Genomic DNA, 13,900 nt, shown 5'->3' on the forward strand with positions numbered 1-13,900 from the left:
ATGGGAAAGGGTTTGAACAAGGAACCTTACACACTGAAAACAAGCACACTGAACCACTTGGTATCAGATGTTAACCAGATGTTATCTTAGTTTTTTGTTTTGTATCATTTGACATTTTTTCTTTTAAGCCTCTTTTTTTTTTAAACATATTGCATTGGTATAAGCAGGTACTATAAGAAAATGTTTTGTGTGTATAACATCATGCCTTATTCTATTTGTCATATTTGACTCTAAATTACTATATGATTCATGCAAAAATCTTTGACAGACACAAATAATGTCACAGACTGCCTTTTTTTTTATTTACTTTAGCATGTTTAACGTGTCAAAGTGAACATGTAACAAGATGCTCATATTTTATGACTCGTTACTGAAAAGCTTGACAACTTCTTCATTCTGCTTCTTTGGTCTGCAATGACAAAATATTGACATGCAAAATTATGGTCAAATAATTAGAAATTAAACACTATAGATCCAATATATTTCAGTTAGTTGGATTCCTGTCCGATTGTTCTTGTTTACCTTGACAATTTCGCGACTCTTCGCCCGCAGCTTGTTGACCTGGGACTCAGCGATGTCGGCTCGCTCCTGAGCTTCCTCCATCTCATGCTGGACCTTCCTGTATCTGGACAGGTGAGTGTTGGCCTGCTCCTCCTGAATAATTAGTAGCAGAAAATGTCACGTTGTTGATTGAATCATATTTTAATAATGTATTAAACACAAATACAACATGTACTCACAGCCTCCTCAGCCTGTCTCTTATAAGACTTCATTTTCAGCTGCAGCTTGTCAACCAAATCCTGAAGTCTGGCCAGGTTTTTTCTGTCCTCCTCAGACTGTTATGAATCAAGAAAGATCAAACAATGTAGACAATGCATGTGACATTTTTAAAGTTATTTTTATTACTACAAGTTTCACAGAACATTTAAACATACCTGATAGGTCAGCTCCTTCACTCTTCTCTCGTATTTACGTACGCCCTTGATAGCCTCAGCTCCACGCCTCTGTTCAGTGTCAACTTCGCTCTCCAGTTCACGAACCTTCAAAGAAAAAGAAGGCAGTAATTTTAAAATGCAGTATAGATTTGAAGGGCATATTTGTAAGCAGTTTTGGGACACCTACCCTGGCCTCCAGTTTCTGGAGCTGCTTCTTGCCGCCCTTCATGGCCAGATTCTCAGCTTCATCCAGGCGGTGCTGCAGGTCCTTCACGGTGACCTCCAGGTTCTTCTTCATCCTCTCTAAGTGAGCACTAGTGTCCTGCTCCTTCTTTAGCTCTTCAGCCATCATGGCAGCCTGGAAGTTTGTATTTTTGAACATAAATCAAGTACAGACCCTGGTTAGTCATGTAACTTTGCCATTTTGGAGGGCATAGGAGATGCTGCATTAACCCCGTGCCCACACAAATGGGCTTGTCGCTATCTGAATGCAAAGCACAAATCTGCACCTCTCCCAATACATTGAACACTTAGATGACGAGGCTAAAGAACGGTATAATGCTTGTTGGAGTGAAGAATCCATATAATGGTAAATGGACTATTTATATAGTGCTTTTCCATCTGCATCAGAAGCTCAAAGCTCTTTACAATGATGCCTCCCATTCACACGGGCACACACACGCACCGATGTGAGGATTGATCTACTCGTCAAGCTAACCACAGGGAGCATTTCTCACCCTCCAACATGGCAATCACATCACCTAGCTGCACAGGGTCTACGTATATGCTGTTGTTTCATCCACTAAGTGAGGAATTCTTTTAAGATATGCTATACTCACATCAGTGATAGCCTTCTTGGCCTTTTCTTCAGCATTCCTTGCTTCCTGTACAGAATCTTCCACTTCACCTTGGACCTGAATAAGGTCAGCTTCCAGCTTCTTCTTGGTGTTGATAAGGCTTGTATTCTAAAGAAATAGTGATTTGGATTATATAATCTTAATTTTTCAAATGTTTTTGGTTGAATTTTGGTTTGGATTTTTGGTATGTACCTGTGAATGCAGCAGCGTCACTCGTTCACTGGCATCAACCAGCTCCTGTTCTGCGACTTTGCGGCTTCGGTCCGTCTGCTCCAGAGCCGCCCTCAACTCCTCGATCTCAGCTAGCATCAGATTGTTCCTACGTTCCACCATTGCTACTTGCTCCCTCATTTCTTCCTGTCCCCTGATAGCATCATCAAGGTGCAGTTGTGCGTCCTACAATAATAAGATATACATATTTGTAATGCAGTTTTCACAGAGTAGGCTGGAGGTGTAATTCTGTGCACTAAGCCAAGTGTACCTTAAGCTGTCCCTGGACATTTCTCAGCTGTTTCTGGGCTTCAGCAGCCTGCCGGTTGGCGTGGCTCAGCTGGATCTCCATCTCATTTAGATCTCCTTCCATCTTCTTCTTGATTCTCAGGGCATCGTTCCTGCTCCTGACCTCAGCGTCCAAAGTACTCTGCATGGACTCAATCACTCTCTGACTGTTCCTCTTCATCTGCTCCATCTCCTCATCCTTCTCTGCAAGTTTTCTCTCAATTTCACTTTTGACCTGGGTGAGCTCAAGCTGGATGCGAAGCATCTTGGATTCCTCATGCTCCAGTGTAGCCTTAATGAGAAAATATGGAATGTAGGTTGTTTCAATCAATATTTATAACTTTTTTTTTACAAGAGACAGTTGGTCAAAAACAGTACCTCTGCTTCTTCAAGTGAAGTTTGAAGTTCTGACTTCTCAGTCTCGACAGACTTTTTGCCTTTTTCCAGCTCATGAATGGTTTTTCCACTCTCACCAATTTGTTCAGTTAAATCAGAGATTTCCTCTTTAAGAAACAGAGAATTTATGATTATTTCACTCTGCTGTTTCAGTTGTTCGAATTATTTTGTTATAGGCATTTTAATTATTACTGATGGACTATGCATATAATCATGTTAGCCCACTAGGAGGCACACTTCTCATTCTGTCCAGTTGTACACAACACAAGTGTAAAAGGCAAATGAAAGGTGTAAAATAAGATGAGTATTCAACGTTTCTAAAACTTACGTTGCAGATTCTTATTCTCTCTTTTCAAGGTCTCGAGGTGGTCCAGAGCTTCTTCATATGAATTTTTCATCTTAAACATCTCCGTGCTGAGAGAACGCGATTCTTTTAGAGATCCCTCCAGCTCTGCCTGGCTCTCCTCATATTTCTGTTTCCACTCTGCGAGAACCTGAGGAAGACCTGTGTGCTATAATCACCCGCAGTTCATAGAACCTCAACATGTTAGAACAAAAACAGCACAATCCAACCTTATCAAAGTTCCTCTGCTTCTTGTCAAGGTTGGCAGCCAGAGCATTAGCTCTCTCTACATCAATCATCAGATCTTCCACCTCACCCTGCAGACGCTGTTTTGTCTTTTCCAGAGAGGCACATTTAGCATTCACAGCTTCAATGGACTCCTCTGCGTCCTGGAGACGCTGAGCAAGCTTCTTCCTGTTGGCAATATTTCATTCATAAGTTTGTCGTTTTAGAATATGTAGTTGAAGCTACACACAACTGCACAGCTTACTTTGCCTCCTCCAGCTCCTCGGTGCGCTGGATGGCATCAGTCTCATATTTGGTTCGCCACTGTGCCACCTCACTGTTGGCCTTGGACATTGCACGCTGCAGCTCAGCTTTGGCCTCCTGCTCCTCCTCATACTGTTCTCTGAGCAGGTCGCAGTCATGGCGAGATGACTGAACAGCGTGAGCCAGGGCATTCTTGGCCTTTAAAGAAATGGGTACATTTGTATAAAAGTGTCTAAGTTAGCTTTGATTTGAGACATTTTAGTCATACACTAGTGCAGTTCTGCAGAAGTGTCTCACATACTTTAACTTCCTCCTCAATGTGCCTCTTGATCTCTTCAATCTGCTGGGTGTAAGCCTGCTTGCTCCTGGTCAGCTGAGATACCAGGGCTTCTTTCTCCTCCAGCTGGCGAGCGATTTCACCTAAAGATGGGAACATTTATTAAGTACAGGGGATTCGTTTACTGCCACAGTGTCCCAAAATGTCCCATTGTGCAACAATAACATTCAGATCTACCCAAATCTCTCGAGGTCAAGACCTTCATGACCTGCATCAACAAACTGTGAATGCATGCAAAATATTTCTTCACCATTTTCTGTTTGCAGTCTTGCTCTTTGTACACTAATATCATTCAGCTGGCGAACATGCTCTTCACTTTTGGTCTTCATCTCACTCAGTTGATCCTCCAAAGTACGACACATCTTTTCTAGGTTTGTCTGTAAAGAACAAAGGTCCAAAGTGACAGTCAGTCATCAATCAAAGATGGCAACTAGAATTAACACAAAACACTGAAAGCTTTGGTTGACTCGATTACCAATTCAATTTATTTGTATCGTGCCAAATCACAACACAAACCGTCTCAAGGTCCTTCACAAGAGCCCAGGGTCCAAAAGAGCAAACCTAACTTAGTTGAGCAATGGTCCATGATTTACTTCACCTTTGCTTTGGCAATGGCCTCCATATTGCTTGAGAGGTCATCGATCTCCATCTTGTATTCACTTTTCTCCTTCTCCAGCTTCTGTTTGACACGCTGGAGGTTATCGATCTGTTCTCCTAGCTCTGCCACGCTGTCAGCCTGCTTCTTTCGGAGAGCTGCGGCGGTGGCCTCGTGCTGCAGGGTGGCCTCTTCTAGGTCACGACGCAGCTTCTGGAACTCAGCTTCGCGCTTCTTGTTCATTTCAATTTGAACAGCAGTTGCTCCACCGGCTTCCTCCAGACGCTCACTGATTTCTTCAAGTTCCCTGGAGAGATCGGACCTCTGTTTCTCCACTTTGGCCCGAGCAGCCCGCTCAGCCTCGATCTCCTCCTCCAACTCCTCAATACGAGCCTGAAATTCACATTTGAAACGAACTAATAAACACCCGAGCTGCATTCTGACACAAGGAATTTATAATAAAAGTACAACTGGGCTGTCAAAAGTCATTGTTGTACCATTAAAATAACTTTAACCAACCTGAAGTTCTTTGATCTTTTTCTGAAACTGAGCACTAAGTGACTGCTCATCTTCAATCTTGCTCAGAAGCTGGCTTGTTTCAAAGTCCTTCCTGTGCAGAAATATTTTATAAAGGTCATACTCAATTACATTTTCACTGAAGCAAAATGCACAGCCATTCTTTCTATTCCATTAGCTTATCCGCCATACAGAATTTAATTACATGATTGCCTGTTGGCATCGTGTTACAATTAATAGACATGAATTTCCATAAATGGTTTGAGTCTCACTTCTTTAGTTTTTCATCTGATTGCTGTTTGTCATTTTCCAAATCCATGATAGTTTCATGGGCCAGTTTTAGATCTCCTTCAAGCTTTCGTTTAGCTCGCTCAAGGTCCATACGAAGTTTCTTCTCTTGCTCCAGAGAACCTTCAAGCTGTTTTATTGGAAAGGAGACATGATATATATATATATATATATTGGGGGGGGGGGGGGGGGGGTTATATTTAAGAAGAATGGAACATGTGTTTTTCTTATTACTTACATCATCCACTTGCTGTTCCAGCTTGGTCTTGGACTTGGTCAGAGTGTTAACTTTGTCTTCCTCTGCTTGAAGATCATCAAGAGTCTGCTGATGGGCCTCTTGGAGGGCTTTCTTCTCCTTGGTCAGCTTGGCAATGGTCTCATCTTGAGAAGTCATTTCCTCAATCAGGTTTTTAACCTACATTGGCAATGTTATGCAAATAATTTTCAAGCATTTTGTTAAAAAAAATGGTGGACTGTAAAGGATTGAGAATAAAATTCTCACCTTGTTCTCAGTGGCATGTTTTTCCTTTTCCACTTTGGCGAGGGTGAGTTCTAAGTCATCGATGTCTTTCTTCAACTCAGAGCACTCGTCCTCCAGCTTCCTCTTCTTGGCAGTCAGCTCACCATTGATCTCCTCCTCGTCCTCCAGCCTCTCAGAAGTCTCTTTGAGTTTGGCCTCAAGCTGGATCTTACTCTTGATGAGTCCCTCGCACCTTTCCTCTGCATCAGACAAGTTCTCACTTTCCTAAATTTGTAGCAGTGAAAGTAAATATTATTTAAATTGTTGGTTAATTCAAAGAAAAATCACTATATTAATTTGACGTACAGCTTGAATTTGTAACTGGAGGTCATTCTTCTCCTGTAGGAGTGTAACCATCTTCTCCTCCAGTTCTTTTTTCTTTGCCAGCGCTTTTGCAAGCTCCTCTTTAGTTTTTTCAAAGTCTTCTTTCATTTGAGCCATCTCCTTTTCGGTCTCTGCACTCTTCAGAAGAGGCTTAATCTTGAAATAAAGCTTCATCCATGGCCACGTTTTGACATTCATGAATGCGCGAATGTTGTACTGAATAGAATAAATTGCCTCTCTATGATTAGTAGACAAAACAACATAACGATTATTAGTATCTGAAAGCTATATTTCTTTAAAATATGAATAAAATTTTCAAAAAAAAAAATCCTAAAAGTTACAAGCATTTGTTTAGAGTTGTCAACTTGCTGTTTAGTGTATTAATTTAAGTGTACCTCCTTTCCATCATCTTGACAAATTCTCTCCTCATGAGGAAACCTCTGCATAAGCCCTGTGTCATTGTCACCAGGATAGCAAGTTTTTCATCTCGCATTTCCTCCAGAAGACCCAACAGGCCAGCTTTAAAGAACACCTAAAAGACAGTGGTAAATTAAATATTGCATCACTGCATCATGTAAGATGATTTCAGAAATAGTTGACCAAATCCATAGCACATTCATTAATAAAAACAGATTACCTTTGTGTGCCCAAATTTGTACTGAGTGTGGTCAATGTCAATAGAACCCAAGAGTTTCTCTGAGGCCTTTTTGTTGTCAATGAATTGTCCCTCAGGGATGACACTGGCATTCAATACTTTGTATCTGATTGGAGGGAAATAGAGCTTTCCATCAGTATTTGGTCATACACGTGTCAACACTTGTGAGTAATTTAGCTAACTACCTCTGCTTGAAGTCACCGTAGAGGATTCTGCTTGGGAACCCCTTTCGGCAGATCCTGATACCTTCCAATACACCATTACACCTCAGCTGATGGATGACCAGCTGGTTCTCCATAAGGCCTTGTGGACATTCAACCATGTTACATTTAGTGCTCATTGGCACAGTCGTTCTAGATAGCAAAAGTGACAGCGATAGTGTTAGGCTGACCTGGAGTCTTTGTTTCATTTGGAATCAAACACCGTACAAAATGGGGGTGAGTGCTCCTTAAGTTGGTCATCAGCTTGCCCAAGTTTTCCTATATGAAATACAAAAAATACAATGAATAGAAAAAAGTGAAGATGTCATATTCATCCTCAATGTCACAAATCGAAGAATATAAGATAAGATAGCTTTATTGTCATTGTACAAACGTACAATGAAACTAAGTGCAGTTCTCTTCCTCTGGTGTTATACACTATACAGTGGCTTGCATAAGTATTGGGCCCCTTGGTATTTCATGCATTTTAATTTGTTTATGGCATTTCAAATACAAAAAGCAAATCAGGCTTCTCAATATAAAAATTTCTAAAATTATCTTACACTCAAACTGAAAGTAAATCTCTACAACTTGATATAAATTAATTAAAAATATAAAAGAAAAGATGATGGGTTGCATAAGTAATCAGCCCCTTTGTTATAATACCTCTAAATAATCAGTTTAATTGCCAGCTTTCTTCAGACAAGTCAGGGAATGGATACATGAACATTTCCAAGTCACTGAATATGTCCTGAACTATTTACATCAGTTATGAAGAAATACAAACAGTATGGCACTCTATGGTAAATCTGTGTGGAGTGGACAGTTCTCAAAAACTGAATGACTGTGCAAGAAGGAGACGAGTGAGGAAAGCCACCAAGACACCCAGACAACCCAGAAGAAGTTATAGGCTTCTGTGGCTGTGATTGGAGAAACTGTGCACAGTACATGTTTCAGAGCTGGAGTGGGTCGTTTTAGTGCAGATATGCATCGATGGGGGCTGAAACCATCAGCTTCATGCGAGTGCGGAGCGGAGGCCCAGACTATGGCTCACATACTCGGTGAATGTAAGATCCTTCACCCCCCCCCCCCCCCCCCCATCACGACCCTACAACCATAGATGACGATATGGAGAGATGGCTTCAACACCTGGCCAACATTGTTGGATGAGTTTTACAACACTCATATGGAAGAAGAAGAAGAAGAAGAACTGAAAGTTCAGCTACAATTTGCAATACAAGTATAGATTTAATGTTTTGGTGAAAGAAATTAATTATATTAATGTTAAAGTAAAGATTAACAGATTTGTGGTTTTAAAGTTAGATGTGATGCTTACCCTGAACAGAGCAGATACGGTTTGAAATGACCCACCCTTTTTCTTGCCACCTTTTTTACCACCACCCTCACCTGTAACATAATAATAAAATTTCAATGTTTAACTTAAAAAACATTCAAATTATTTTTCTTCTTTATAATAGGACATTTACCTTCTGAGCCAGCATGTGCTACATACAAGTGAGCCAGCAGTTTAACTGAAGACTTCTGGTACAGCTGAACAACAGAGTCATTCAGTGGGTCCTTGTTCTTCTCCAGCCAGCCGTTGACATTGTAATCAACAGTGCCGGCATAGTGTATCAGAGAGAAGTGAGCCTCAGCTTTGCCCTTGACAGGTCTTGGTTTCTGGAATGGGGCGCTCTTACCAAGATGTTGGTCATACATCTTGTTTTTGAATGTCATATCAGTTGCCTTGGGAAACATGCATTCCTCTTCAAGGATGGAGAAGATGCCCATTGGCTACAATGAAATGAAATTAATTAATTTGTAAGTATGTAAGACACATTAATGAGACTGCACCCTTTACAATAACAGCATACCTTTTCAATTAGCTCAATGCAGGCGGCCAAGTCCATACCAAAATCAATGAACTCCCATTCAATGCCCTCTTTCTTGTACTCTTCTTGCTCCAGGACAAACATGTGGTGGTTGAAAAACTGTTGCAGCTTCTCATTGGTAAAGTTGATGCACAGCTGCTCCAAGCTGTTGAACTGAAGAAGTGAAGTTATGAAAAAATAATTGAATATAGCTTGGTTATATTTGTTACTTAGCTCCTGAAACCCGAATTTGTCTAAAAGCCCTGCACTGTATTATTTAACATCATGTAGCTTTAATTCATGTTACCCAAGAATACTTACATCAAAAATTTCAAACCCAGCAATATCCAGGACACCAATGAAAAAGCTTCTGGACTGCTTTGTATCCAGCATCTCATTGATTCTTACAACCATCCACAAGAACATTTTCTCATAGACAGATTTGGAGAGAGCCATGACTGAATTATGAACCTGACAAAGAAGGAGGGAGGAAAATGAGGGTCCTGAAGTGTGATGATTAAGGATGACAGTGTGGTTGGGTGTCTTAATTTGTGTTTGGTTTTTGATTCCATACCTGAGGCACAGTTTGACCTTTAGTTACAAACTCATTTCCGACTTTCACTCTGGGATAGCACACACATTTGAGCAAGTCTGCAGAGTTTAGACCCATGAGGTAGGCAATTTTGTCTGCCACTAAAGGAAAGCAAAATTATAATTAAGAGTCATACAATACAGCTATAAACCTGGCTGTTTGCTCAGTGTTTTGTAGGTTTAATACCCTCAGTGCCGTCAGGCTCAGCCTGCTCTTCACGCTGCTTCTGCTTGAACTTCATGTTTCCGTGATGCATCACAGCTCCAGTCAGCTTGTACATACTGGCTTTTTCATCCAAGGTGAAGCCCAGGATGTCAATAGCAGTCTATAATATAAAGAGTAAGTCAGAACCTGAATAAATGCACCGGTACGTATTTGGTTGTACTTTTGTACTGTTTTTTTTTTTTTTTTTTTTTTTTTTGTGCATGTGCGAAACTACAGGCATAATGCAGCTTTGTTGCAAAACAAGTAGCGGCACACTCTTGAATATACATGAAACCACATTTATTTATCTCTATTTGTTTCGCTTTTACTTTATATAGTGTGTGCTAAAAGGATCTACTAAAGTGATCTATAAACAAAGTAAATGACAGACTGAGATGTGAAAATAGTGTGTCCCATCATGTAGCGCAGTGTGAATGTGCATCTCTCAGATTAATGTTCTCCAGCACAACCTTTCATGTAGGCTAACAAATTATTGCTGCAAATATTACCAGAGATATGCAATCGTCTCACTTATAAAGCAGTTAGAGTGGATTAGATTGCACATGTGTACCAAAATTATGTACATAGTTATCATAAGAAGAGAAGATAAACTTGTGTACAACAGTAAATGCTTTGATAAGAGTAAAGTACACTTACATCAGTGGCGATGAATTCTTCAACGTCATTGATACTCTTTACAGTAATTTCACCCTGACTGACCATTGGATAATCGTAAGGGTTTGTGGTGATCAGAAGAGCCTCTGTAAAAAGATATATACTGAAGTACAATATGTTTATTTGGTGTAGACTCTGGTAAATGTGCATTAGGAGCCACTGGGCTCTTACCGATCAGCTCAGGTTTGTGGCCTGTTGTGAGCTGATAGAAGATGTGGTAGCTCCTCTCAGCAGACAGCTGGAACGTCACCCGAGACTTCTCCAGCAGATCTGCACAGATATGACGAATATTCAGTTTAGTGTTATATGGACAGGTGGGGGTGAGAGTAGTATAAAGGTATTGCTCAACTAGAAATCTTACATGTTTCAATATCAGCTGAAGCCAACTTTCCAGTTGAACCAAAGTGAATTCTGATGAATTTGCCCTGTGTGGAGACAGGTTAATGTTTCAATTTACATTAATTTCTTATTGCGAGACATTGTCACAAAATAAAATCTGTTGAAAAATAAAAAGAAGTATCAAGAAGCACTTACAAAACGTGAAGAGTTGTCATTCCTCACAGTCTTGGCATTACCATATGCCTCCAGCAGTGGGTTGGCTGCAATGATTTGATCTTCCAGCGACCCCTAGAGGCCACATTTATTGTGTCAAGCCAAACAACATTCAATTTTATTTTAAAAGTAATACTGTTCAGTTTTTGTCACCTGCATCTTGCCAGGAGTTGGCTCAGTTTTCTTTCCTCCAGCAACTGCGATTGTCGCAAAGTACTGGATGACACGTTTGGTGTTGACTGTCTTTCCTGCACCAGATTCTCCACTGGGTAGCGGTGTTTGTTAAAAAAAGATTACATTATATCAATGTACTACACAATAATCAATGGTGTCCTGTAAAGTATGTGTACTTACGTAATCAGGATTGACTGGTTTTCTCTGTCTGCAAAACATCAAAATGAGGTACGACTGTTGAGAAGTACCTTCTTTTACAGCTTCACTCAAGAATTTTTTTTTGACAGTAATTTATAAAATGACTGATACCTTGAAGCATGAACTGATAGGCGTTATCAGAGATGGAGAAGATGTGTGGTGGAGCCTCGACCCTCTTTTTGCCTCTGTATCCTGCTACAACCACAGAGTCGTACACAGGGAGCCACTTGTAGGGGTTCACAGTGACGCAGAACAACCCAGAGTAGGTCTGTTGGGACACATGACACCGTCAGTCCTACATACTGTTCTGTAAGGTCAGTGTGTGTCAGCTCAGACTCACGTAGATCATCCAGGCTGCGTAACGCTCTTTGAGGTTATACAGCACAGCGGGCTCACTGAGGTGGGTCATCATGGCCATGTCCTCGATCTTATCGAACTTTGGAGGATTCATAGGGAATATGTCATCCTCTTTTACAGTGAGGGACTGTAAGAGAGAGAGGAAAGACAGAAATCAGATGAGTGACAGTTAGTCCAATATTATTTTCTAGCACTTGCACTCAGGAAAATACAGTAGACACACCTGTTACTTATAAGACCATCCAACCCCAACAGTATAGTGACTTTATGAAACTAGTAGTTTGAAGTTGTTAATATCAGAAGCACATTGATTCAGGTCTGTGGTCATTTTAAGGCTGTGCAGTGGTCGCACGATATCACTTTTTCATTTCTGATACAATACCAATAGTGGAAACTACAGTATCTGAAAATACTGATGCAAATTCCAGACCATTGATTTCTGTTTTAAACCAACCAATCTGTCAACGCATTTGGTTGGATGTACTCTGCTAACCTCATCCAGCAAAACATCAAATCAAATTTTGAAACAAATGTTCTAATCTCTTAAAAGAAAACATACATTGCTCACAACATGACTCAGATGTGCAACAGAAGACTTGGACCAGATTGTATTTTTTTTTAAATTCCTGATATCCAATCCAGTAATTCTGGCCAATATCAGAAGATACTGACAGAAGCCATATCTGATCTGCACACCCTTATTATTAAATTGCAGTATAATGGAATATACTTTCAACTGTTGTACTCCATCATGCATTACATATATAGATATTATAAACACTTTGAATTGAATTGAATTTATTAGACACCCATGCAACAAAATTTCACTCATATACAACAACAAAACTCAAACAAAGTAGTCAAAAACAATAAACAATGTACACGGTGCCTAAAGGCGTAGGCAGAAGCAAAGCTTATCAATGCCTATTCCCCTCCATGAAGTCAAATCAAACCAGGCATATATGCCTGTTCATAAATCTTCCTTTCCTAACAAAATCTCAACAGCAGCTCATAATTACAATTAAAATAAAACAAATATTTCCCAAACAGCTCCCAGTACAAGCTGGTTACCATCTACATATTTCAGTAAAAAAGGTTCAAGTATAACACCTTCATACAACACAACTCAGCTTTTCTCAAATTTGCACCAAGTGACTAAAAATTTCACACATTCTTGAGAAATGTTGGTTTCTCAGAATGCAAAAGATGGAGAACCACACCCTACTTTTTATGGGTCAGACTCAACACTTCTCAATCACCCCTCGTATGTTGTCTCGATAGTATTCTTAAATTAAAAGTCATTACAAAGTCACAACCTGCAAGGTCTTTTTTTTTTAAAGAATGCAATCAGCACTGGCTAATCTGACGAGGCCGCCTACATCAGATCCTACATCATAATATTAAAGGTGGTTTATTCACTTGGTTTTAGTGTGAAAGGTTCCTAATTCAAACCCACCCATGCCACATTTCTCCATGTAATGTGGAGTTGCGTCAGGAAGCGCATCCGGCGTAAAACTTGTGCCAATTCAACATGCAGATGCCCATTGGATCTGCTATGGTGAACCCAAGTGAAAACAAGGGAGCAGCCAAAGGGATTTAGTTGTAACATATTTCAATTCTTTCATTCTTCATTCTCACCTTTCCAGTAAGAGTTTCGACTGTAGCTTTGCCACCTTCTCTCTTCACAAGCTTTCCCTTGAGGTACATCTCAGTGGGTTCAGACACAAAGTAAGATGTTTTAGCATCAAAGGGAATGTTCTGAGCTTCAAGTCTTTCTCTTTCTGGCTTCCGGAGGTAAACGGCCGCCGGGCCAAAACACTCCATTTCGGGGTCTATACTCATGATGACCCTTCACTGCAAATGAGGTACACAGACAGAGGCCATTAAAAGACAGATATGTTTAAGTGAAGTGGGTAGAAAGAGTGCACAACTAGTGATGGCTTCAATATGTAGGCTTATTGGAGTCCCATTAATGACCTACCATTAAGATTGGTTACACAAGAGGCAGACATATAGACATACCAGTGAATATGTGATTCAAATGGAAAATACTTATGTATATAGTACATGTATAATTAAAACAGAACTCATGAGATGTTGTTGTAACTATATACAGCATGCAACCAACAGTGATTTACCTCGGAGGATACCAGGTGGGCTGAGGCTTTTCTAGCAGATGTCAGTACAAACTACTGATGGAGAGGAAAAAGAAATAAATGCATTGATATAAGTTAGATTTACACAAATGATTTTATTTTTTTTTCTGTTATAAATACACATAAATGACAGCCCCCTGTGACCCAATCTTGGATAAGCAGTTGAAG

The 13,900-nt window shown here is 40.2% G+C and overlaps 1 protein-coding gene across 1 annotated transcript; it reads right to left on the reverse strand.

Annotated features, from left to right (window-relative positions):
* Nucleotides 1–278: 278 nt before the first annotated feature.
* On the reverse strand, nucleotides 279–13,418 carry LOC117506829 (myosin heavy chain, fast skeletal muscle-like). The gene is made up of 39 exons (XM_034166460.1): nucleotides 13,215–13,418; nucleotides 11,560–11,703; nucleotides 11,331–11,487; nucleotides 11,202–11,229; nucleotides 11,001–11,112; nucleotides 10,830–10,922; nucleotides 10,657–10,720; nucleotides 10,467–10,565; nucleotides 10,278–10,381; nucleotides 9,603–9,741; nucleotides 9,399–9,517; nucleotides 9,146–9,295; nucleotides 8,828–8,998; nucleotides 8,441–8,747; nucleotides 8,290–8,360; nucleotides 7,145–7,232; nucleotides 6,939–7,056; nucleotides 6,736–6,859; nucleotides 6,494–6,630; nucleotides 6,081–6,336; nucleotides 5,757–5,999; nucleotides 5,493–5,669; nucleotides 5,239–5,384; nucleotides 4,970–5,060; nucleotides 4,454–4,843; nucleotides 4,106–4,232; nucleotides 3,820–3,938; nucleotides 3,520–3,716; nucleotides 3,260–3,443; nucleotides 3,015–3,180; nucleotides 2,669–2,793; nucleotides 2,274–2,582; nucleotides 1,985–2,188; nucleotides 1,775–1,900; nucleotides 1,123–1,293; nucleotides 936–1,040; nucleotides 741–836; nucleotides 523–654; nucleotides 279–409 (listed from the first exon to the last, which is right to left on the reverse strand). Exons 1-39 carry the CDS (start codon nucleotides 13,416–13,418, stop codon nucleotides 392–394), a joined length of 5,811 nt encoding a protein of 1,936 aa, XP_034022351.1. The 3' UTR covers nucleotides 279–391.
* Between the last annotated feature and the right edge of the window lie 482 nt (nucleotides 13,419–13,900).

Source organism: Thalassophryne amazonica, chromosome 3, assembly GCF_902500255.1.
Source record: "Thalassophryne amazonica chromosome 3, fThaAma1.1, whole genome shotgun sequence".
Taxonomy (NCBI): Eukaryota; Metazoa; Chordata; class Actinopteri; order Batrachoidiformes; family Batrachoididae; genus Thalassophryne; species Thalassophryne amazonica.